At 42.2% G+C, this 23,873-nt stretch overlaps 2 protein-coding genes across 3 annotated transcripts in view; one reads left to right on the top strand and one right to left on the bottom strand.

Moving 5' to 3' along the window:
- Positions 1 to 11,970, top strand: part of LOC146987695 (rho-related GTP-binding protein RhoA-D) — a 16,292-nt gene extending 4,322 nt beyond the window's left edge. The window contains exons 2-5 of the mRNA XM_085776975.1: positions 4,050 to 4,207; positions 6,205 to 6,325; positions 6,808 to 6,938; positions 8,828 to 11,970. Of these exons, the coding sequence (XP_085633101.1) occupies positions 4,052 to 4,207; positions 6,205 to 6,325; positions 6,808 to 6,938; positions 8,828 to 9,001 (582 nt within the window). The 5' untranslated portion in view covers positions 4,050 to 4,051 and the 3' untranslated portion in view covers positions 9,002 to 11,970. The remainder of the gene's footprint in view (positions 1 to 4,049; positions 4,208 to 6,204; positions 6,326 to 6,807; positions 6,939 to 8,827) is intronic.
- mov10a (Mov10 RNA helicase a) lies at positions 11,291 to 23,873 on the bottom strand. Of its 2 annotated transcripts, none has more exons than XM_085776974.1 (22): positions 23,719 to 23,873; positions 23,494 to 23,599; positions 23,162 to 23,343; positions 21,352 to 21,593; positions 21,010 to 21,256; positions 20,574 to 20,714; positions 20,316 to 20,478; positions 19,502 to 19,653; positions 19,235 to 19,405; positions 18,569 to 18,716; positions 17,018 to 17,179; positions 15,784 to 15,887; positions 15,590 to 15,687; positions 14,833 to 14,931; positions 14,611 to 14,719; positions 14,413 to 14,530; positions 13,688 to 13,879; positions 13,532 to 13,603; positions 13,325 to 13,450; positions 13,146 to 13,234; positions 12,798 to 12,916; positions 11,291 to 12,569 (listed from the first exon to the last, which is right to left on the bottom strand). In XM_085776974.1, the coding sequence occupies exons 1-22, from the start codon at positions 23,841 to 23,843 to the stop codon at positions 12,505 to 12,507; spliced, it is 3,030 nt and encodes a 1,009-aa protein (XP_085633100.1). In that variant the 5' UTR covers positions 23,844 to 23,873; the 3' UTR covers positions 11,291 to 12,504. The 2 variants fall into 2 exon arrangements, 1 of the variants encoding a protein (XP_085633100.1); XR_015035852.1 differs by having other exon boundaries at positions 12,296 to 12,569; positions 13,528 to 13,603.

Below are 23,873 nucleotides of genomic sequence, written 5' to 3'. Positions count from 1 at the left end.
GTTAATATAAGTCTTAAATAGTTGTATCTTCCGACAGCAATCACTTACATAGAGTGTTTGGACCGAAACACGGGTCTGTCAGTCACTCTGCTCTGCTGTAAGCCGAGGAGAAAACATTTATCGTATCCTACAGTTTTTATCCAATGAGGAGAGAGAACGGCATGAAGGGCTGTGTGTGCAGCCAAGGGACGCCGTGAATGTGGCGACGTAGGGACGAGGACTGTTATGGTGCGTTCAAGGAAACTCGTAGACTCGTGTTTTTCCGTCCTGTGAAGTTGTATCAGTTCGATCTGGTACGAGTTCACGGGTCGGAAGTTACGAGGGGCCGTTATAGTGACTTTCACAGGTAAAACAGGTCGGAGAAACACGAGTGGGTTGCCTGGAACGCTACAAAGTCGTAAGTTGTGACTTGAAGCTGTAATTTACGATTTCAAAAGCCTGCCTCGAACGCAGCATTAGCGAAAACGACCGGATCGCTTACTTCTGCTTTAATGCTTAGTGTGCATCTCTTTGATGTATCAATCTGTGTGTAACGCAGTGATCCCGTCTCACAGCTACAGTTGGTCTTCCATCAGACTCGGCACGACTGAAGGTTTTATGAATATGTTTGAGTATATCTCTCTGCACCAGCGGCCACATCTGTGTTGTGTTGTGTAAAATCACAGTGATGGATAAATAAAAGCCAGACTGATGTTTGCGTGGAGCTGACAGAATGATGATGTTGAGCTATTTCTGCTTTTGTCACGGTCTCCATGGGTTTGCTTTAATCTCTCAGTGACACCTCTCCGTTGGTTTAATAGTGTGTGGGGTCAAAGGTGGGCCAGCGTGTACTAGCTGCTTTTATGTGGGTGGTTCCCCTTCACGTGTTATTATTGAATCAGACTTTGATATGAGTGTGGAGAGAATGAATGGTAGTTCAGATGAACAGGTTTGATTTAGAAAATGTTGTGCTGCTGGTGATCACCTAAACTTTCCCCCCTCGGTGCGTCAGAGTCATTAGTTTCCATTAGTGCCTAAATGGAGGGTATCAGTCATGGGTAGCTGGGGGCCGGGGTATTTGTCCCAGTTTGTGACGGTATGGGACATTTTCATGCATAATTTCCTTTTGCCAATGTGTCAAGATGTTCCTTCATCGGTTCCCAATATCACTGCCACCAAGGACAATCTATGATTGTGTTGTGCAAAGAGAAGGGTGTGTGTGTGTGTGTGTGTGTGTGTGTGTGTGTATTGTGTGAGTAAGCATGCGTGCATGTGTCTCGTTGCCTCTGGCAGCCCTCACTGTGTCCAGGCTCTGCTGAGGCCTGTCCAAACAGAGCTGCAGCCAAAAGCTCCTCCCAAGCCTCACAGAACAGGAAGTGGATTGTTTTGTTTCACAGGGTGAGCCTCTGAGGCCGCGGCGCTGCTGTCTCCCACTTGTTGGCTTTGAACCCATCATCTAGTTCAAGCCATCTCTGGTCAAAGCACAAGATGCTGTGCAGTGTCTGTGGAGTCAGAATTCATCCCAGGATCAAACCCATTTAAAGCAGGACAGTGAAGGCAGGCTTTGTTCTCAGCTGATACTCTGCAGAGCAGCGTATTCACTCCACTTACCCACTTGTCTGTTATTTCATTTTATTTGTAGAAATAAAAGGAGTGAGCATGCTACCAGTAGCTGCGTTTGGTGCACAGCTACTGGTGTCCTAAATTCAAAGTCAGAGCCTTTGGAACCTTTTGTCAAAGTCTCCCTGCAGCTGTGCTACAGTTCATGGCACCAGAGGGAGTGGGCTTCTGAGCAAAAGGCAGAACATGTAATTGAACCATAATCACAATTTCTACAAGGAGACAGCAACCAGGATGTTAATAAAACTGCCAAACAAGCAAACACAGCAAAGATTTCCAGTTTGGCTGCTGGTTATGCCAAGTCTCAATACCCATGGAAACTCGTCTGAGTAATAATTTCCTCTCTTGCCTACTTCTTTTTCTCTCTACTTTCCAGGGTTTCTTTGCACAACCCATTTACCATTCACAGTTTGGATCATATTTCAGTTGCGATGAATGGATGGAGTCATTAATGAGAGATTGTTCTTCTTATCTTCCTCTACACAAGGAAGGGAATGAGAATATTTCTATACAAAATTCAGTGTTCAGCTTTTTAATAGGGCTGGGTTTAAAAAAATTGATTTTGCCGATTTATATCGATCTTCATTTGAAAGATCCGATATCCAAAAAACCTTAGATTAATCTTTTAATGTACATATGCCATTTCCTGTTTGTTAGTCTCACCCAAGATCTGCGTGATCATGCGAGACGAACCGGATGAGATCACAGAGCAGCGCAATCATAGATCTCACTCTGCTGTTTACATTTTGATGTGACCTTGATTCACTGCTGAAATGTACACACTGATTGTAGTACTTGTATTATCACCCATGACTGTACCTCAAGAGTTGCACTGTTGACTTGCGGAGTGGGTCATGTTAAATACATGTGCATTAAAGTAACAGCTTTTGGGTCAATTGTTATTTGTAACCGTTAATATTTTTAATATTGCACCAGGTTTGAGAGTTCCATCTTTGGACAATTTGCAGCCTTAGTTCTGCAAAAATCTAAAATCTAAAATCTAAAATTGGTATTAAAAGTTGTAAACATCTTACTGAACAAGTTTTCCGGTGATTTGATAAGGTATCAGCTTCAAAATGTGCGACTAAGATAATAATTTAGCACATATCCCTCAGCCCTGAGTGCAAGAAATTGTTGTGAGCCATCTAGATGAAACTGGCCACGGTAATCCACTGATCTGTTATGGTACCAAGTCGCTTATAGTTTGACTAATGACTTTAGGCTTTATCCAGGATGATTCTCTTTTTTATTTATTTATTTTTTTACTTTTCTTCATGCTACTCAATGAAAGGACCAGCATTGCTTTGCATCCAAGCAGAGATTAAAAATGGGCGTTAGGACAGACAGACTCAACTCTTTTTTTTTGCCCGCGGCTCTAAAAGATGAATTCCCCCCGATAAGTGGGTGCCCTCGTGAAGAGGATGGCTGTCAAGACTGTCTGGCAGGAAGTAGATGAGGTGAGGAGCCAAATGACTATATGCACAGCTGCTCCCAGGCAGCGGGGGCTCCAGCTCATCCATCAGCACTACTGCTGGCTCATCCCCACTCAGCCTGCTCCATCTTAACTAGACCACTACTCTAGGGTTATTGCAGAGATATTTCTTGTGCAGGGAAATGCTTGCATGATTGTTTTTTTTACCCAGCAACAACATGCAACTCTCTAAACCTTGTGTTAGAAATTCACCCTTAGCACTGGCAAAGATTTAGGACAGTGAGCTATAACTCTGTTTCCTTTCATGGAAATGAATATGGGGAAAATGATATTACTCTACGATCAAAATAATCCTAAAAAGAAGTGAATCATATGTCGAGGTGGAGAAGTGTCATAGGACAGCCCTGAGTACTTCAGCAGCTGCTCTGATTTCCTGGACACTTTCTTTTGGGAAACAAACAGGATGGAGCAGGAGCCTGATAGCACATGACTTCATGCCCCAGCCTGTCTCAACACCCCTCCTCTCTTTCTCCTTCTCCTCCTTCTCCCCCATCCTTCCTTTAGCTCTGTAGTCTAGACTTGGCACTAGGGATTCAAGGCCTGTTACTGTGGTTGTGACAAGGTGCACATCACAGAGCACATGGCCTCAGGTGTAATGTGATGCGGCGACGTCAGTCAGAAATGTCATAGTCATCTCTTTGGAGATGACATCGCTTTGGAGCCACACACGACGAGCAGAGAAAGTTTTTGTTCGGTCTTGGGTTTTTGATTTGCCTCGTGTTCCTGAGATCTCAACAAATAAGTGAAATATCCGTTGTGCCAAATACACAAACAGATGACAAAGTGTGAGTCTTTTGCTTGGCCCATTTGTTCAACATGACAGATTAAATTTCCCTCAACGGCAAAAAAAAAAAAAGTTTCTTTTCCCTTTTGTGGTTCTGCTGATAATTTTGGCACTTACACAGCCTTTGAGCATATGTTGAGTTGTTGTTCAGACACTCTTCTTTTTTTCCGACAGAGATGGCAGCCATACGGAAGAAGCTGGTGATTGTCGGAGATGGAGCTTGCGGAAAAACCTGTCTTCTCATTGTTTTCAGTAAAGATCAGTTTCCTGAAGTCTACGTCCCGACAGTGTTTGAGAACTACATCGCTGATATTGAAGTTGATGGAAAGCAGGTTTGTACTTTTGTTAATCTGGTAGAGAGGAAATCCTTCAGTTTCTCTAACTAATCCAACACCGTACTGATAGTTATAGTATTAGTAGCCTCAATTACCTCTCACTAATCCTCGCTCCCCTTATGCACTGTCACTAGCCTTCTATTCCTGCACTGTTTAAGAGTTTATTATTATGACAAAGGCAGATTTAATGCTGGAATTTCTTAGTAATAACTGGTCCTTGATTTCAGGCAGAAGATAAAAGTACATCATCTAAAATCACACTAATCACAATGCATTTTCTCAGCTTTAGTAGCATCAGCCCCTCTCCAGATTATTTCATAATGTGATTGTTTTAAAAGAAGAATCATGTCGTTAACATACTGTATCTGGTAAAGGGTAAATAAAGGTTTAACAGTATGATACAAAAAACAAAAACAGGGAGTTGTTTCGGACAGAGCCACAGTCATTAAATTAACTACATGCAAGCTGCGTGACGTCTTGAATTTGAGTCACAGGGTGTTGCCAACAAGGGTTGAGTCTGGGCTGCAGATGGCTTGTTATGTCAAAGGGTTTTGTTCTCTTGAGCTGACCACCGCTGCAGGATCACTGCTTGGCAAAACAGGAAATGACTTTACTTCCCAGCTTCCTGTTCAGACGGGGAACAGGGACGTCTCCTGGCAGTCCCCCTCTGCTTCCCTCAGGACCCTCCTCCTGCCCGATAAAACGTCTCTCATTTCCTGTCTTGGTCACAAAAGAGGGGTTAACTGTTGTGTTCTGGACAGGAAATATAAAGCTGGACATCGTTCCAGGGGAAAGGGATAATTTTGGCAAAGATCTGACAGACAGGCGGCTTCTTTAGATATCCTCCGTCCAACTCTCTAGAGGACGGCTGTCCCACAAGAATCAGACTATTATACAACCAGCTGGATTAGATTTGTGATCCCAGCCCTCTAAATTGGGTTTGTACCCCCCTTGAAGGTAAAAGATGTTCTCCTTCTCTCACCCTCTGTGAATTGAGCAAATTCTAAAAATAGCACTTTCCCCCCTCTTTTTTTTTTTTTACCTTCTCAAAGTTTGCAGCTTTACACAACTCCAGTGGGAACGTAACTGCTCCGGTTGCTCATACAGCATCAACAGTGTGCAGCCACCTCCCACCCTCTGCCTCTGCAAACTTCTATTTTGGGTAGTTGACTGATGCATGTGCCTGCTGTGGGCACACCATGATCTATTGTCATGCTGTGGTTCTTGGTACAAAAAAGGTTTTTTCTACCCCTGAACACAACACAGTGGGTCATCTTAGGTACGGAGTGGAGTGAAAGCTGGCTGCTAATGCCCGTGCAGGGACAGAAGGTATCTAGTTTGATGCTCAGTAATCTCCCACTCCCTAATTGAATTAATCAGTGGTGTGATGGGATGAGGCCAGTCCCCAAGTTCATTTCCACAAACCTGGCAACACGACAGACCCATGAAGCTCTGATTAGCTGATGAGAAGCAAATATCTGGACAGTGAAATATACACACACACAAAAAGCAGCTCAGGTAAAACATACAAATCATATGTTATGATCAAAGTGGAAGAGGACAATGTCCCCAGGTTAATTGAGGTGAACATTATTTACTTCCTGTGTGTGTTTAAAGCGTTGCCCTTTGGGAAAATGACTGCCTCGAGGTTCATACACCATCTTCCAAAACAGTCACAGCTCTCAGTGGATAAGAAAAGAAATGTCATCAGCTAATGATGTCGTGACTGGTTAAATGTTGGTTTATTCATCTGGAACAAGGAGCAACATTACATGAGCTCTGGGTAAACAGCTGATTCTTATATTAGCCCTAAAGGCAGCGTCCTGTTACAAAACTGTCAACAATATGATACTTATGCATGAATCACAGAACAATAACCTAAATGAATCCACCTTCATGTGCAGAGTCTACAGTATATATGTGTGCATGTGCCTGGGTATGCATGTATTTGCATATTTCCCATCTTTTATGAGGTGTTTGTGTTGTTGTCCCAGGTGGAGCTGGCCCTGTGGGACACTGCAGGCCAAGAGGACTACGACAGGTTGAGGCCTCTCTCCTACCCGGACACAGATGTCATCCTTATGTGCTTCTCCATCGACAGCCCCGACAGTTTAGGTAGGAAACTGCTGGCATACAGTAGCCTATTTTAATAATAATAATAATAATAATGCATTTAATTTATAAAACGCTTTTCATAAAGAACATTTTATAATGTTTTTATTTTATTTGAAAAACCTTTATCTGAACAGTTAAATTAGATGAACCTGGCTAAGATGGCAACAGTGCAGACAGTGGATATGTGATAATCACACAGTATGACAGATTTAAAAAACTGCTATTTTGTTTACCATAGCTTTTTTTTAAACACAGAATCAAGGCAGCTCATATTAGCCAAGCAAGCTGTTTGTTAAATGCCTTAATGGACTTGATGGGAAGTAGGATTAGTGCAGCTAAAAACATCTTTGCCTGGAGCGGCCTGCAGAGCCATCCATCATGAGAAGTGTTCCGCGGAGGGTGGTTCTGCACCGCCTGTCCCCTTTTTAAAGCAGCCCCCCCTCTTGAGCATTTCAGCTTACTTCTCATCTCTCCCGGGACAGAAAACATCCCTGAGAAGTGGACGCCCGAGGTGAAGCACTTCTGTCCCAATGTTCCCATCATCCTGGTGGGGAACAAGAAGGACCTGAGGAATGATGAGCACACACGGAGGGAGCTGGCCAAGATGAAGCAGGTACGGAAGCCTCTGGAGGTCAATAAACTCTAGATCGGGGTAGTCAGGAGGAGCAAGTAGGCACCTCCTCAATCCCTCAAAGGCCTGAGAAATGTACATTTCATGAGATTTCATGTGTGAGGTCCCATGTGAATTAGTAATGCCCCTTGTTCGTGACCTTTAAATCTTACTTTGGTAAGTGTTCAGACTAGAAACAGCCGTGTGTTAATGCAGAGCTGGCCGTGGAGGTGTGTTGCCTTGGGTTACAAGTACAAATTTTTTTTAAAAATCACCAAAGTCATTTGCAAACACTGCACCAGAAGAACTGCACAGTCATCTACCAAGACTGTGTGCTTGCATGTATTTAAATTGACGATGCATTGCTCTTTGTTGTGGCAGAAGCTGACCCAGGATCAGCCAGGCTTTTGTTGTTGTTGTTGTTGTTGTTGTTGTTGTTGTTGTTGTTGTTGTTGGTGTCCCTTGCAGTGGCACCCCCACTGTGTTAATGCTGTGGTTTCATTGAAGTGAATGAGAGAACAGTGTCTTTGTCTGGTCCATGCAGTGCCATTGTCTGTCTGTCTGTCTGAACTGCGCCTGATGTTTAGACGTGTTACATTTACTGCAGATTTTAGATTTTAGACTTAGACTTAGACTTTCAATGTGGAGGAAAATGACACAAAAACCTGAGGTGAAAGGGTGATAAAGTAAAAAAAGGGTTGACAAAGAAAGTGCAAACATGGAAAATCACATAAAATTATGAATCAGTGCTTTTTTACTAAAAAAGTTATGAAACAGGGTCGAAAGGAAACTAATTTGTTTTAATAGAACGTAAATAGAAGATGAACAATGACATCTTTGTGCCATTCCTGAAAATTAAAAAAATTAAAAAATAAATAATCCTACCACACTCTGAAAAAGCCTCCACTGGCTTTTTCAGTCATAGTACAATGACAGCAACATATTGGTTTTTCTGTATCACAGAACAGCATGTCGTGCCACTGTGGGCCTTTTTCTGTCTGTCTGTCTCCAGGTCCGGCTGATAATAGGAACATGTTGACAAAGCTCTCCAGCTCTTTCAGACACCACTGTCAGCTTTTCCTTTTTGTAGAAATCAGGAACTGTTCTGACAAAGAGTAGCACTAAGTCATCAGTTCAAGTGTTTTAGATGTACATGGTCACGCAGACACTGAGGGCGCAACATGTTAAAGCTGTGACGATGCTGGTTGATCGTCTGTGTGATGAGGTTTAGGTGCAGATTAAAAACTTAAAACACAGGTAGGCCTACATCAAATTGATCTTATTTGCATTTTTAGGGGACTGTTCAAAAATGATTATGTAAAATGGTAATACTTTGGAAGGTTGCGTATAATTGAGTAATTCCATATCAAAGGCCAAAAAGAATTAAAATCCAAATGAAGCACAAAATAAAGAGCTGTTTGGTAGCAGAAAGAGCCGAGTCAAATGACAGGCTCACATAAAAGAGCTTGAGATAATATAATATAATATAATATGATGTAATGTAATTTAATTTACTATATTTTTTCTATTTATTTAGACTTGTCTTATCTTAATAATCATCTTTTTACAAGATGATCTCTTGATTGGATAGCTGAGAGTGACAGAAAATGGGGAGGCAGAGAGGGGGGGAATGACATGCAGCAAAGGGCACCAGATTTGATATTCGAACCGGGACTGTAGCCTCTGCATATGGGGCACCAGCTCAACCCACTGAACTATACGGCAAAATATGCTATTATGATATACATTCCTGATCTATGGTTTAATAAACCAGGTTATTTTATCACTTCTTTTATTATTTCAGGTAATAATGGTAATCATGTATGCAAAACATTATGAAGTATAAAATAAAAATTTTAGTCCCTAATAAAAGTCCATCTCTAACTGTGCAGGAGCCGGTGAAGACGGAGGAAGGCCGGGACATGGCCGGCAGGATCAGTGCTTTCGGCTACCTGGAGTGCTCCGCCAAGACCAAGGACGGCGTGCGGGAAGTGTTCGAGATGGCCACTAGAGCGGCCCTGCAGGTCCGCAAGCGCAAGAAGAGAAGCGGCTGCGCGCTGCTGTGAGCAGTTCAAACACCGCAAAGTCAGCTGACCAACAGGAGAAAAAAAAACACATAATACATGAAAAAGGACTGACCTTTTACCAAATGTCATCTTTGTACTGTATCTCTCATTTCACGATAACAGGCAAGCAGATGAATTGAATGCAAACACAGCTAATACAGGATATGGACGTTGTCTCTATTACAACTGTGGTTAGAAATTGATGTTTAAAATTCCTTGTTGATTTGCATTTTTTCCCCCAGAAAGCTGTCTTTACACATAGAATGTTTTCCTACTTGTTTTTTCTTTATATTTGTAATGTAATGAGGCAGTGATAGATGCACATATTTGTATGCAATATTGTCCTTCAACAAGCTCGGGCGAGCAGCAACCTTCTTAGCTTGTATAAAGTCTTCATGAATAAGTATTATCTGTCATATTATATCAGTTCTGTTTATCATGGTAGAAGTCGTCGTGACAGAGACCTGATGACCATAAGCGCTAGTGCCTTTTTTTTCTTTTTTTTTTAAAGTTTGTACACCACCATCTACTTTCCATGTTTGTCAGCAAGCTAACATTTCAGCTGAGGGCCTCTCCATTGTACTGTAGCTCATTTTACACAGTGTTGTCATTGTGAAACCTGAGCAAAAGCCATAACCAAGGCTTTCAGTGCTGTTGACAACTTGTCAAGCACAACAAATGGTTGCTTGTGTCATTTTTTTTTCCAGCGTTCCCTCGACATTCTCTGTTTCCAGTCCACTCACATCGAGGATAAAGAATGTGGCTGTCTATGTAATGTGATAATGGTCAGCAAAGTAGTGCGTCTGTATGAGAATTAACATCCGATTCTTCACGGGGCATCCCTCATGCTGTTAAGTGTTGCTTATCTGTGCAGTGGACCTAGATGTAGGGGTTGACAACTGGCCAGTCGAGACACAAGCCAATATGACTCAACTATGCACAATAGCTGTTAGGACCAACAGGGAGATGACACAGCTGAAACACTAATGACATGGAGGCAAAGGTCTGTTGGAACCTCCCTTGTTTGTTTATTGCAGGTGACCGAGTTCAAGCTCTTCATCTGCTGCAATGCAAAGGAGCCGGCCACGCCCACTGTAGGAATCTGTCGTGTGTGTCGGACGGGTTGGCCCAGTCATGGAAATGATGTCTTCTTATTAGAGCTGTTAGCCTGTCGTGTGTGGACGTTTCCAGTCGGACAACATTCTTTGCGTGTTTTAGCCGAGCTGAGTTGTGTGTGTGAGGAGTTTGTTTTTCCCCCTGGTGCCTTCTTCTGGTCTGGTGTGCCTTTGGTTGTTTCTCTCCCAGACCAGATAGACCAGCTGCACTATGCCAACCTGATACTGACTGACCCTTGTTTTGCGACCTTTCTGACATGTGGTCACGAAGTGCAGATCTTTGGATGGCTTGAAAAATAGCAGAAGGTGTCATTAGTTCACTTAAGTGTTTTCCCTCACAGCATAAGTAGGATGATTTGTCATCTTCATTATCTGGGTAGAGGAGCTTGATTGCACCAATTTGCATCATGCAGCTTTGCATTGAGAAAGAGTCATGGAAAAATTACAAACTAAGAACATTATACATTTCATCTGTCTGCAGTCAGAGAGATGCTCTTTGGTGTTTTAGAGCTGCCAAGAAATGTATTTCCAGAATTCAACAAGATGGAGATCAGGCTTATTGGTCCATCTTCATCTTTAATCAGTGTTTGTTGATCTTTGAATGAAACAGTTAATATTTTATGCCCAGTATAAGTAAAAAAAAAAAAAAAAGAAAAGTCAAAGGAGCAGAAGACTGTTGAGGGTTTACTCTTAATTACTCTTGCTGAAGCTTTTACAGACTCATCAGAGACCACTCACTGGTCCCAGCTTCTGCTCACGTGTCCTCTCTGAACGCTCGATTGTAAACTTGACCTGAACGTTTAATGGCTTTGATATAGAGTGATTGAAAGGCCCCAGCGACTGTCCTCAGGCACAGACTCTCCACTGCATTCCTTTTCTCCACCTCTGTTGTTCTTCCATGTTCTGCACATTCCCTCGGTTGCATGTTAGTGTTGGTAAAGAGGAGGGTGGATGTTGATATGCGTGTGGCGAAACAATATCTTTGATGTTGCATGAAACCTACAGACAATGCCAGGATGGGAACCAAACCTACAAGCTGGCAAGGTCTCTGTGTATTATAATATAACGCATTTATACTCTCTATTGGCCAAGCACATATGCTTTAAGTGAGTGATCCAGTGGAGGAACTCGTGTTTTCCACGGCTCAGCTGAGGTATAGATGTGAATTTAGTTGTTTTTATTTTAAGGAGAAGAGGGGGCATTGATAACAATCACACAAAAGCACCATATAAATGTTGTTACCTCAGATTTTTGTAGGGCAGATACTACGTTTTAACTTATGCATTATTGTGGACAACTAATAGCACACACACACACTGATGAGGCAAGATTTAACAGATTCAGATCCTTTACGACTTCATAGTTGCGGCATGGTGTTCACGGGTCCCAACAAGCTCAATGCCATCAAATTCCTGGGAATTAGAGGTCGGCAAAGATCATAGTCTAATAATTTTCACAGCTGGAAGCACAGTGTAGTGATGAACGCAGAGGGCTGAGTGTAGAACTTATTACAAAGAGCATGTACAATACAGCTGTTAATGTGTATGCAGATAATGTTGCGCTATATCAAAACTTGTCCTTATGTTGATGCATGCATGAGCAAACCATGGGTCTTTACAGTGTGCACACATGCGCACACATGCGCACACACGAAAGCAGCCCACGTCTTTGGGAACAGCTTCTTCGCAGTGTTGTGTACATTTTCTCTTTCTCTGGATGTATTTGAAATCCTGCAGGATCCAGATTTCTATAAAAGCTCATTGTAATAATGCTTTGTAAACGGAAAGGTGTTGTGGTGAATGTTTGATCTGAAGTGAACATGGACATTGTTAATAAACTATTTTTGAGACGAGACTGACGTGTCATCATCGGTCAATTCTAGCAGAAAACATCACATGGTTTCATGGTCAGTTATGACAATGTGCAAATCCTTTTATTTATTCACTCCAATCAGAAATGGAAAAAAAGAAATGGAGACCAACTAATTCAGTGCATAACCAGTAGGACAATCAGTGATCAATTCCTGAGAGATTTTACTATCATTTCTAAGTGAAATGCTTTTGTGCAGCAGTGTTAAAGATGACCCAACCTGCTTTAAGCTGCAGCTTTATTAACTATAAGACACTGAAGAGAGAAAGCAAAATGTCAAAGACCAAAGATTCACTGATTCACTTAAGCATTGTCATCAAAAACAGAGCAGCGTTTATTGCACCAGAATATGCAAGTTGCTTTTAGAAAGTTTATGAAAATGATATATTCTGAAAGAATAGATGCCAATTTGCACGAAGAGGGGGAAAATGAAATAGGTTATGTACCCTGTACTCAAATCTAAAGTCTTTTAAGGATTTCACTAATAACTGTTTAGTGTGTGTTGTTTTAAAGGAGATTTTAGTGCTCGTTTTTCCATCCTGGGTCCACGTACTGCTGCAGGGGGCTTTCCTCTGCTACTGGACCTGAGACACACACAACAAATGACAAACAAAATCACAAAAGTCATGTTTCAAGTGGAAACGACCATAGCTGCCATTACAGACCTGTTTTCTTCATATGTAATTAACTAACTCAGCACTTTTTCCAACTGTAGCTAGTTATTACATTTCTTGAGGTAATTTGTGTCAGTGACACTGTGCTTATATGCTAACATAACATATATACAGTATATATGTATATTATGCACTAACTTTCAGAATCCACGTTTATCTTCAGAGTTGCAAGTCTCGACACAACTTCATCTTCATCGTCTGCATCTTTTAAGTCAAATCCTGTGTAACCCTTGCTTTCGATGCAGTAGTTGATGAACCTGCAAATGAAATGCCACAAATGAAATGCCACAAATGAAGTACAACAAGAGCTCAGTGTTGAATTTGGGGAAAAAATTAAAAACATTTTCAATAAATCACATCACATTTGAACAAATGTCTCTTGACTCTGTGTCTGCAGCTGAGAAAATGCTGTTGTTGCTGTATTTTCTGAGATTGTTCTGTCTCCTAACGCTGCTAACACATCTCCTGTGTCCAGCTTTGACTCACTTCTCCCAGGTGGGGTTCTTGTTGAGGATCACAGGGTTTCCCACAACGATCAACAGAGACCTGGCTCTTGTCACAGCCACATTGAACCTCTGCAGAGAGCATGGAAAGAAAATAAATTAAAAGCTGGATGACAAAACAATGACAAAACAAATGTAATGATCCAACTGGCTGCAGCAAACCTTTTCACTTGACAAGAATCCAATGTTGAAGTCTTTGTCCATCTTCACATAGTTGATGCTGCTGCGGACAGTGGAAATCATGATGATCTTCCTCTCTTGTCCCTGAAACTCCTCCACAGACCCGACCTGGAACGGTCAAAAAATGTTGTTAGGCCAGTTTAGGAAAGAGGGGTTCCTCAATTTTTGCTCCATTTCCATTTTACTTGCTTTGAGCTCTTTGAGATCACTCAGAGGGCGCAGGGCTGGGACAGATTTCAAGGCTTTCTGGATTTTCTCAACCTGTTAGAGAAGCAATCATATCGACCGGTTAACATTTTTACTCCTCATCTACGACATACATACACACACGAGATGCGCACTCACCTGTTTCCTGTAGGGGGCGATGATGCCGATGTCTTTTGCGGAGAGTTTGGGTAGGCCTTTCTTTCCTTGCGTCTCCATCAGCTTGGTGAGGTAGTCGACCAGAACTTCGATCTCGGAAACGTTGAAGAAAGACGGGCTATTGGCCTCTCTCTCATCTTTCCCAATCACTCCATGGAAGATCACTGGGAAACCCTGTAGTGATGTGAGGGTGAGGCAGCTGCCATGTTACTGTTAGCCATGTGGTTTACATGCAGTTTGGTGATTTGTGTGTTTTGTTTACGCCTCATCCTAAAAGATCAGAACAGCTCTCCCAGGACTGAGACTTTCAATTTTTTTTTAATATAATTTCATTTTTGCCTTTTTTTTTGTTTCCAAACTAGGTTTCTTTTCCCTAATGAGATCTAATTTGTCCTAATAATATTTGTCTTGCTCCCTGTGCCTTTCTAAAGCTGGTTACTGTCTCCAGTTCATTTAGATAATGAGTCTTGATGCTTTATGACACTAATTACAATTACAGGGACACTCATGCGATTTACTATTGCACTTCCATAAAGTTCAGGGACTACAGAGAGATTACTAGTCAGTCATAAAATATGACAAGTACAGATATTGAATGTGGAGGCACTGATCTAATTTTCAGAGTTCTTAGCTGTGAATCAGGATGAGTTAGATCTTGAGATAATGTCTGATTTTCTGTAAAATTTAAAATGTCCTTGCCACCAGACCTTTTTGGGAAGGTACTCCCAGTCGCAGTAAGCCTCACGGTCCCACTGGTCGGCGAACACCTGCAGCTCATTCTCATAGAAAAGCTGGTTGGGGATTTTCAGAATGGCAGGATGAGACCTAAGTAAGAACGAGAAAACAAAAAGCTCAAGAGTTTCATTTAAATCTGTGGAAGATGGGCGTGACGGGTAGAGACGTACCTGTAGTTTCGCAGCAGTTTGGTGACAAAGCGGGTGTCGAAGTGTCCGGACTCTGAACTTTTCTGATATAAACTGTTGCTTGTCGTCAGCCTCTCCAGCAGAGAAAGCCCTGAAGATCATTCCAACAAACAAACAAACAAACAAACAAACAAATAGCACATTGTACACATTAACACGGTCGCCAAGTACAACGGTGTACATCAAGACAGAGCGATGTCTCACCGAGTCCGTGCTGCAGAGCGTGAGGAGATCGAATGATCGGTCCCAGCTGCTTGGGGTCTCCTGCCAGGACCAGCTGACCCTGCTCTGGGTTGAGCAGACCTGCAGCACCGAAAGAGCAAGTCCCCCAGTGAGAAGCAAGACAAATCTGTTTCATTAACAGTGTCAGTTGAAATCTTGACCTGTGTGACAAGCCCACAGAGACAAATCTGCAGCTAGCCAGGTTCAAGGTCTATAAATCACCAGTCTAACAGCTACACAGACTTCCCACAGCCATCAGCAAGATTGCGGCTGCAACTGCAAAAATGGACATATTTACAAACCCAAAGCGTTGTCCTCCACATTCCTCACATTCCTAGTTTTGTCCCTGACCTTATGAATTGCACCAGCAGAGAGGCTGTGACCCAGTCCGCTCTACCACTCTCTCACAGAACTGTCCATAAATAGAGGAATTGTTGTTTTTCTATTGTAATTGATGAACTTTGGCATAGTCTGAAATATAATTTGATTATTTAAAGTGTGAAAACTTTACCTTTAATGTCATTTTTTTTAAAATTTTGGTTAAGATTTTTTCATTAAACTCAAAGAAATATCTGAGAAAGAAATCCTGTCTGATGTCAGATCGGCTTGTTCAGTTGCATCTTTAAAATACACCTGTTCCTAATTTGACTGAAAAGGATGTGGGATTTTGAAGATTAAAGATTCTACTGAAAACAAAAACTTACACTGGTACAATGATGACTCAGATATTCAGATTTACCTGCAATAGCAATGACGCACTCCGGCTCCACTGCCTGGCCTCCCTCATCCACAAACACATGAGTGAAATGACCAACGGGGATTCCTCCAGACACAAGTCTGAAAACACAAACACAACAAAAACACAATTTTACAATAGAAAGAATCAAAGCATCTTTTATGTCTGAGGATAATCATAAAGAAACTGGCTCTTACCGTCCAGCTGTGATCATAGTTGTAACTATGATTGTGTATTTCATCAGAACTTCTTTCTCTGGATACACAAAGCCGTCTTGTTTCTCATCCCAGTTGCTATGTTTCTAGATGAACCAGAAGATTCGACAGTAAGTGAAAAAAACAAACTTCATCTACATTCAAGGTCAACCTCCTGTTTGTAAAAACAGATGTAATCAGTCACCCATTCAGTTCAAGCCAGTAAACTCACTGATGAACACTGTGATTATGTGGAAGCTGCTAAAGATGCGGGGAGATACAGTACCTGCTTGAGTTACTGACATGTAAACATCTTTACTTTCGGCTTCAGTTTTTTTGCCAACACTCTAAAACATCACAGATCCAACACACACACGGATAAAGATTATGTTGATAAGATACAATTACTCGTTGCCACAGGAAGGTTCAAATCTGCTCAAGGACAATTTACAAACAATCAGTACGTTTACATGCAGAGCTTAATCGAGCTATGCTCAAAATTCGATTTTGGCGTCAAGTCGGACTTCTGTCCTTGTCTCAATATACATGCAACTGAAAAAACCGAATAACTGACGGGGTCCGCCCCCTCATGCGGCGTCACCCGTTGCTTCAGCGGGTTAATACGCCTCCTGTCCTGTTGACTTTTCTGTCACCTCGTAAAAAGCTGAATATAAACAACTTATACTTAACTTATAAGCTTAATAATAAATTCTCAACTGCAGTTCCCGACCAGACGCGCCAGTCTGGGCTGGATGCGCGCTGAGAATAGGATACGGGCTTCCTTTCTCTCTCTCTCTCTGTCTCTCTCTCTCTCTTTTTAAATAAAACACTCTTGCTGGTCGCGCTGTGTGAAATGCATTGAATCGGCGCTGATGTTGGTTTTTTTTCTTTACTTTGCCGGGTTTGGGCGGCTTCTCTGCTCCACTTTGTGCCGTCTCTACGGTTGTGGAGCATGCGCACATGCATTGTCCAGTTATACTCCGACTAAGGTGTATACATGACGGAGAAAATCGAATTCCAATCGCATTATCTGGGTGTCTTAATCGGAGTTCTCAACTCCGATTTCAGTCGGACTAAGGTGTTTACATGCACTTCAGTTGTCCAGTTATAGTCGGATTAAGGCAATAATTCGGTTTTTTCAAGTGTCATGTAAACGTACTGATTGATACCTGGGTTGGCTTGCAGCCTGTAAATGGATTATCCTGTGCATATAAAGGGAAAGGCAGCTGAAGCTCACCAGCAGGTTTGCCGGGACACTGTTGGGGGCTCGGCTGCTGGCGTACATGCGGTAAACCTGATGAGGATCCATGTGAGCCATCAGTCTCTCGCAGAGCAAGTCACATGCACTGTTTGAAGGTGCACAGGCCAGGATGTGAGCTGACGGATCTGCCTTGCTGACCTGGCAACGCGAGCAGAGTGGATTTCATTACTCAGTACTTACTGACATATGAACAATTGTGTTGTTTTAAGCAGTCAAGTCTAGGAAACCACTGTATAATCATGCATGTTAATAACACATTTAAGCATTACTGAAATTGTCTGGGAACTGGAATGACCACTTGGTTGATCTTAGACACCCATTACAGCCTATTATTCATTTCCCTGATTTGCATATTTTAACATGACATAATATAAATAAATGCCCCTCTTGTAGCTGCCCCTTCTTTCATTGTATGACTAAATAAACCTGTCTCTTCTGGGTGGGGTCTGATCTGACCTGATATGACTCACATTGGTGTCTCCATAGCAACAAAAGCAAACAATAGAGAGCCTAAGCGGAAGCAGGAAGTAATGGTCACCATGGGACCTCAACTCTGAAAAACTCGCCATTCAAATGAACGGGACTGAAAATTTTATTTCGTGATCCGTTTGAATTGTGCCATGAGAAAAAAATATGTCCTCTACCTGTTTAAAACATCACGTTTCATCCCGAGAAATCAGCAGTTTGTTGTTAAACTATTGTAAAATAAAATTCAGAAGAATCCGTAACCAGAAAGACTACAAGTCGCGTAGGTGACGTCACACACCAAATGCCGCCCTTTCCCGTGTCAGTTGGTGACGTATTTTTTGTGGGACACAGATCTGTAGTCCGTGGAGCGGTCTTTACACAAAATACATTCTTCTGTTGCCGTTTTATGATAAACGGCTGATTTCTCGGCATGAAACGTGACGTTTTAAACGGGTAGAGGACATATTTTTTTCTCATGGCGCAATTCAAACAGATCACGAAATAAAATTTTCAGTCCCGTTCATTTCTATGGCGAGTTTTTCAGAGTTGAGGTCCCATGGCGCCGTTACTTCCTGCTTCCGCTTAGGCTCTCTATAACACAATGGCTGGTGACAGATGATCATGATAACCATTTTAAAATCTGGTTAAAAACAAAAACAAATTGGTTGCACGCATTAAGAAAAAAAAAGAAGAGAGAACCTGGTTGCAAATAAAGATTATTTTCATAACTGATCCATTTGCTTATTATTTCTTGGTGGCTGCTTAGAAAAAAAAACTGGAAACTGGAAAACTGTTAACAAGAAAACCATAACAACAAAAGGTGATGTCATACATTTTCTTCTTCTGTCTGAGAAAACCTTGAAAATATTTAATATTCTATCATCACACAGAAGAAACCAAAACCAGATTTTTGCTTTAAGCAGAAGGCAAGGAAAAATATTCTAGCTCTGACTTCAATTCAACTTTAACACTATAAATATGTCTTTACAATACATTCCCTGAGGTGTTAAAAAGGTCAATTCAGTGCTTTGTAAGAACTGTCCACGTTGTGTTTAATACCTGCTTCATAGCCTCAACCAGAGTGATTGTCTTTCCAGTTCCAGGCGGCCCAAACACAAGATGAGGAGCTGGTTTGGACGAGCCGGCGACGATGCGCTGGACTGCAGCATGTTGCTCTGGGTTGTTTTCCAGCTGACGGTTAAACATCCTGTAGAGTGATGTGACAGGCAGATTGCACACTGGTGATATATTTAACACTTAAACAGGGATGTTGAATAGAGACTGAGATGTTTTTTGGGATATGTTTAAATGAAATCCTTTCATGTTTAAATTAGTCTCTGTAGCCAGTGAACAGATAAGAGGACATAAGTCTGTTACTATCAGGTCTGAGCAGATAACGCTGAACTTTGACTGTTCCACAAAACAAGGCTTTGTATCGCTGAACCTCAGCCAACACAACATTTCACCACATCTACTTGAGGTCAGTTTAACCAAAGAGAGGAGCCACTCCAGTGAGCAGGGTGGATGAGCACCCAGGGAGACCTCACACACTCCTCACTTAGAGTTCCTATCGTCTTATACTGTATCACTGATGCCAGATAGTTTCAGCTTCTCTGTGGGATACACTATTTTAGGATGATTGGGTTTGTGTGTTTAAAGTGTATTAATAACACTGTGTCTTTCATTTCATGTGTGCATGATTTTTGTGTGTTTGAGGAACCAGACCTGAGTTTAGGCATGGTGAGATTGGCCACCGCTGCTCCAGATGGGAACAGCACCTCTTCAAGCTGATGCTTGGTTGCCAGGTCCACCGCCCGATGCTGCAGCTTCAAGGGGAACCGGTTCAGAGTAAACTCCACATTAAACTTCATATTGCTGATGAATATTTGCAGCAACCTGACAGAGCAACAGAAAAACAGAGGGACATGTGGATTTAGTCTTTTTTTTCCCCTGGGATTTTCAACTAAAAAAAATCCTTAGTCCAGTTTTTACCTCTTGGAGAAGCCCAGCTTCACACTATCCAGCTCCACTCTGTGAACGTATCCGTTGTACACAGTGATGGGCTGGACTGTGTCCTCAGATTTGGACACCCTAAGACAGTCGCCTCGAAGTACAGACGGCCGATTCTCAGCAACACCAGGAACCTGTTGCAGAATATCAACATTGCTCTGTGTTAAGTTTCAATCACGGATCATTTTTGAGTTTACAGTAGATCAGCAAGCACTGAGACGCCAACTACATACTATTATTATTATCATTATTATCATAAGCAACAAGAATAAAAAAAGTAATTGAAAGGAAGCAAAGAAACAAGACAACAGGCCTTGTGTGAAAACCAGTCAGGCAAAGTTTTGTTCTTGGGCAGGATTCACCAGGACTCTCTTATGTTTATATCAGTTTTCACTCAGATATGACTGATGTTCATGAATGTCATATGATTGATGAACACATGGACAATCTGTCTCCACAGAGAAAAAACCTTGACATATACAGAGGCTCAATCTAAATGAATTTGAAGCTGAATTATTTAATTCTTAAAGACTTTTTTGTGAACATATTTCACAACTGTAGTACATACAGTAGGTACTTCAGTAGGATCTTTATGCAGGTCTACTGCAGGCTGTAGTATTGTCATCCATGTGACATTGGCCACTTCAGAACGATATCTTTGTAATCAGTTGCTGCTGCACTGGTAACACATCGTTACCTTTTTTAATTTGTTCCTGCTAGTCTAATACAACTTTCTGACTCTAGTGACTTAGTTTTTGTTGCTGATTTAAATGTACTCCGATTGAGATTTCCTCACTCTGAGTGTGAGCAGTTTTCTGTTGCTTTGGTCCTGAGTCATGGTTTGATTGCGGAGGTCATACTTCCTGATGTCCACCTCCATCTGGATCTCCTCCAGGTGCAGCAGCAGGTGAAATCGGTGGGAGTAGTTCTTCATCTTCAGGGAAGAGTGGAGGAGGTTTCTGGACACACAGACGGCAGAGCAGACATCGTGTTCAAGAGCAGATCATTCATATAACTCGTCAAAGGCATGGTTATCTGTCATCAGTTCTCTCACTTCACTGATGGAAGTTTCTGCCTGGCATTTGGCGAGAGGTACTGCGAGTCCTCCATCCTCTGTTTAGCCAGTTCCTTCAGGTACAGAGGGTACCTGTAGTCTCCTAATTTCACTGCTGTCCTTAGATACTGCACAACAGAGCTGCAGAGGAAAAAACACAACACAATACTCATTATTACTGTATTCAGCAAGAACAGAGCACAATACCAGTGGCTGGTCTGGGTCAGTTTGTTGATCAATTTCAATTAAAAGTGAATAAAATCGCTTCAAACAACTCCCAGATCAAACACTTGAACAGGGGTCTGTGATAGAAGATGGATCATTTTTATTTTAAGGCGGTAAGAAGGCGTCTTTTTAAATAATTGGTCATAAAAATTCCTTTAGGTTAATTTATATGGTGAGATTGAGGGTGTTTTACAATTCATTTTTAACTTACTTCTCAGGAGGCACTCCCTCCACTATCACTGTTTCCACTGGCTTGTATGTGACCAACTGAAATGGTTTGTAAGGAGCCACGGGCCCCAGCTCCACAGCCAGTGGTGTTCTGGCATTAGCCTCCATTTCCCTCACAATGCAGAAGGGCGCAGATCCAGGAAGATCTGGGCAGAACTCAAAGTACATTGTGGCAGGGAAATATCCATAATGACTCAGTGTGTACCGAACCATGACTTCATAGCTTTCCCCTGCAGACAGAAAGGGAAGAAGCAAGCAGGAGGGGGCTGTAAGCACCACTTCAGTATGTTTTCTGTCAACTCAGAGAGAGAAAAAGACTTCTCACCAGGACAGAGGAAGAGAGGACAGGCTCTGGTCACTCTCCTCTCATCCTCCAGAGTGAAGCAGCGAATCCTGTGCAGGGCAGTGTAGAAGGTGAAGTAGATGCAGTTGGTGCCCTTGTTTTCGATGAGGAACTTGACCACAAACAACTCCCTCAGACGCTCCACAGTGAACTGGACCTTTCCACCGCTCGCCACGGGGTCTGAGGTGATCTCGATGCCGCCCTTGTCAGCTATCAGCATCTTCCTGTGAGAGAGAGACAGAGGATCAAGCTGCAGGATGGTATTATGCTATTATCAATTGATGGTGAATCCTGGTGGTTGACATATGGCACATATCATGTATCTATAGCTTTTCTAGATTAACTCTGAACTTATATGCCATCACTTTCAAGCCCTTTCCTCTCTAAACTGTCGACTGTGAAATTAAAGCCAAAATATGTGACAATTGTTTGGGTAAGAATTCAATTTGGATCACACACAAACTACTTTTCCTCAAGGGTTTCAATCAATTATTTTTTTTAATGTTACCGAGTGATCTGAATTATTCTTCCTTGCTCGAGGACAGAGATGACAACTGATGACATCAACTATTTCTTTAAAAAGAATACTTTGTGATAAGGAAAATTAGGAGAAATTTATAGGATCTCAGCCGCAGAATGACTCATCAGGGTTTGACGCTTCCCCACAGGGAACTCTTATCCATTCATTCATCTGCTGTGCTTTACCAGAGTAGCAACAATTAATCATCTAATAGATTAGTTGATCAACATTTTTGAAAAAAAAAATTTTTTTTCAACTTTTCAACAAGAGATTACCTGCCCCTCCCCCTTTAAAAAAAAAATGTAGTTGTTGCATCATCTTTGGGTTTTGGACAGTTGCTCACACAAGGTTGGCTATCTGAATACATCATGCATGTTTGCGGTTATATGGACCGAATAATCAATTGATGAATCACACTGCCACCCTAGTTTATACCCATTTATCCTTTGCAGAGGGGCTGGTACCTGCCCCACCTGTCATTGGACAAGATGTAGGGTACACACTGGAAGGGTTGCCAGTCCCCTGAAATTAAATTGTGCCAATGTCTTGTTCTTTCAAACTGCACACCATCTACCTAAGCATAGAAACTAAAACAATGACTTTCACTCGTTTTAGCCTGAAGCTTTCACAGACACATGAACATACACACTAGAAAGGCCCGAGCCAGGTTTGAACCTTCTTGCAAAAGTGCAAACCAAACTAACCCAAGCGCATCTTCAAAAGCCACCAGCATGAGAAAACAGCCCCTCCCACTCCTCTCCTAGCCTCTTCACCCCTCTGCCGTAACACCTCTGGGAACAGCTGTTGTTTCTACAATGCAGTCTGACTCAACACATATCACAAAGCTCCATGTTTCACGTGTTACAGAGCTCCGGCTTTGTCACTGTTGTACAATTGCCCCAGAGGAGTCAAATTTAATCTTTTTTATGAATGGGACAGGTTGTAAAAATCTACCTGACTTGAGCTTGTTGTCGTTAAGAGTGAAGCTGTTAAACATGTCTGAGGGGCTGCAAAATACAGTGACTTTCATTCATTTATTTAGCTTCCCATTATTGTCTGCATTAATCATTTTTTCCTTATGTTTGTTAAATGTATGAAAATATTGAACCCAACCCAAACTCAATGATATTCAATAATAGAAATAAAAACACCCTTGGAATTGTCAAAGTGGAAACAGCAAATGCAAAATTGATTATATCAGCTAATCACTTAATCCATTAATTGTTGTGGCTCTATCAGTGTCCCCCACAGGGCCCACAGTCCTGGACTCACCTGTCCACCTTTAACTTGTGGAGTACCTCTGTGGCCAGCTTCTTCTTGGGGGTCAGCACAGGTGTCACCGGGGCGGAGTGGGACGGCGAGGATGTAGGCGTCTCTGATTTCTGAGGGTCAGAGCTGGGAGACTGAGGTTGAGGGGCCCGGGGCCTCCTCCACTGGTCACAGTACACTCGCACCTGCAGCAGAGATAAGAGAAAAACATGATGCTTCCTCATTTTGGCTCCTTTTTCTTTTTCTTTCCGTAGTTGCAGCACACACAAAAAACAACAGAACATATTCAGACTCATCTCCACACTCAGCAACTAGACAGAGGTAACTGTATTTACCTGTGGTCTGCCATTGATGTAGATTTTCCCATTTTTGACGTGGACTTTGTTGAATTTCTTCAGAGCATAAAACACATTGTAAAAGTTGGCGTCTTTTATCCCTTCTCTGGAAACATGGCAACACAAGACAGACAGACAGAGAGAGAGGAGAGGAGAGGAGAGGGGGGGTCACACAGTCCAGTCTAACAAATACAGCTGAGACGTTGACACATGCGGCGGCCTCACCTGCCCTTAAACTCAGAGTTGTAGATCTCCCGCAGCTCCTTTTTGCTGCTCGCTGAGGCTCTGTCTCCCAGGTATTCAATGAAGTCCAGTCCGGATTCAAGCGAGTCCTTCAGGGACGACGGCATGTTGTCGCGCTACAGGCCGCTGCTGTGGCT

This window comes from Trachurus japonicus, chromosome 5 (genome assembly GCF_045865225.1).
Source record: "Trachurus japonicus isolate A0001 chromosome 5, Traja_1.0".
Classification (NCBI taxonomy): Eukaryota; Metazoa; Chordata; class Actinopteri; order Carangiformes; family Carangidae; genus Trachurus; species Trachurus japonicus.
Note: the sequence above shows the minus strand (reverse complement) of the source record. Positions and strands in the feature narration are given on the sequence as shown.

Coding starts and splice junctions, on each gene's coding strand:
- mov10a (XM_085776974.1), bottom strand. CDS start 23,843: ATGCCGTCGTCCCTGAAGGACTCGCTTGAATCCGGACTGGACTTCATT. Junction 21,594..23,161: donor CACAAGTTAAAGGTGGACAG/GTGAGTCCAGGA, acceptor TCTCTCTCACAG/GAAGATGCTGATAGCTGACA. Junction 17,180..18,568: donor TGGTTGAGGCTATGAAGCAG/GTATTAAACACA, acceptor TCGCGTTGCCAG/GTCAGCAAGGCAGATCCGTC.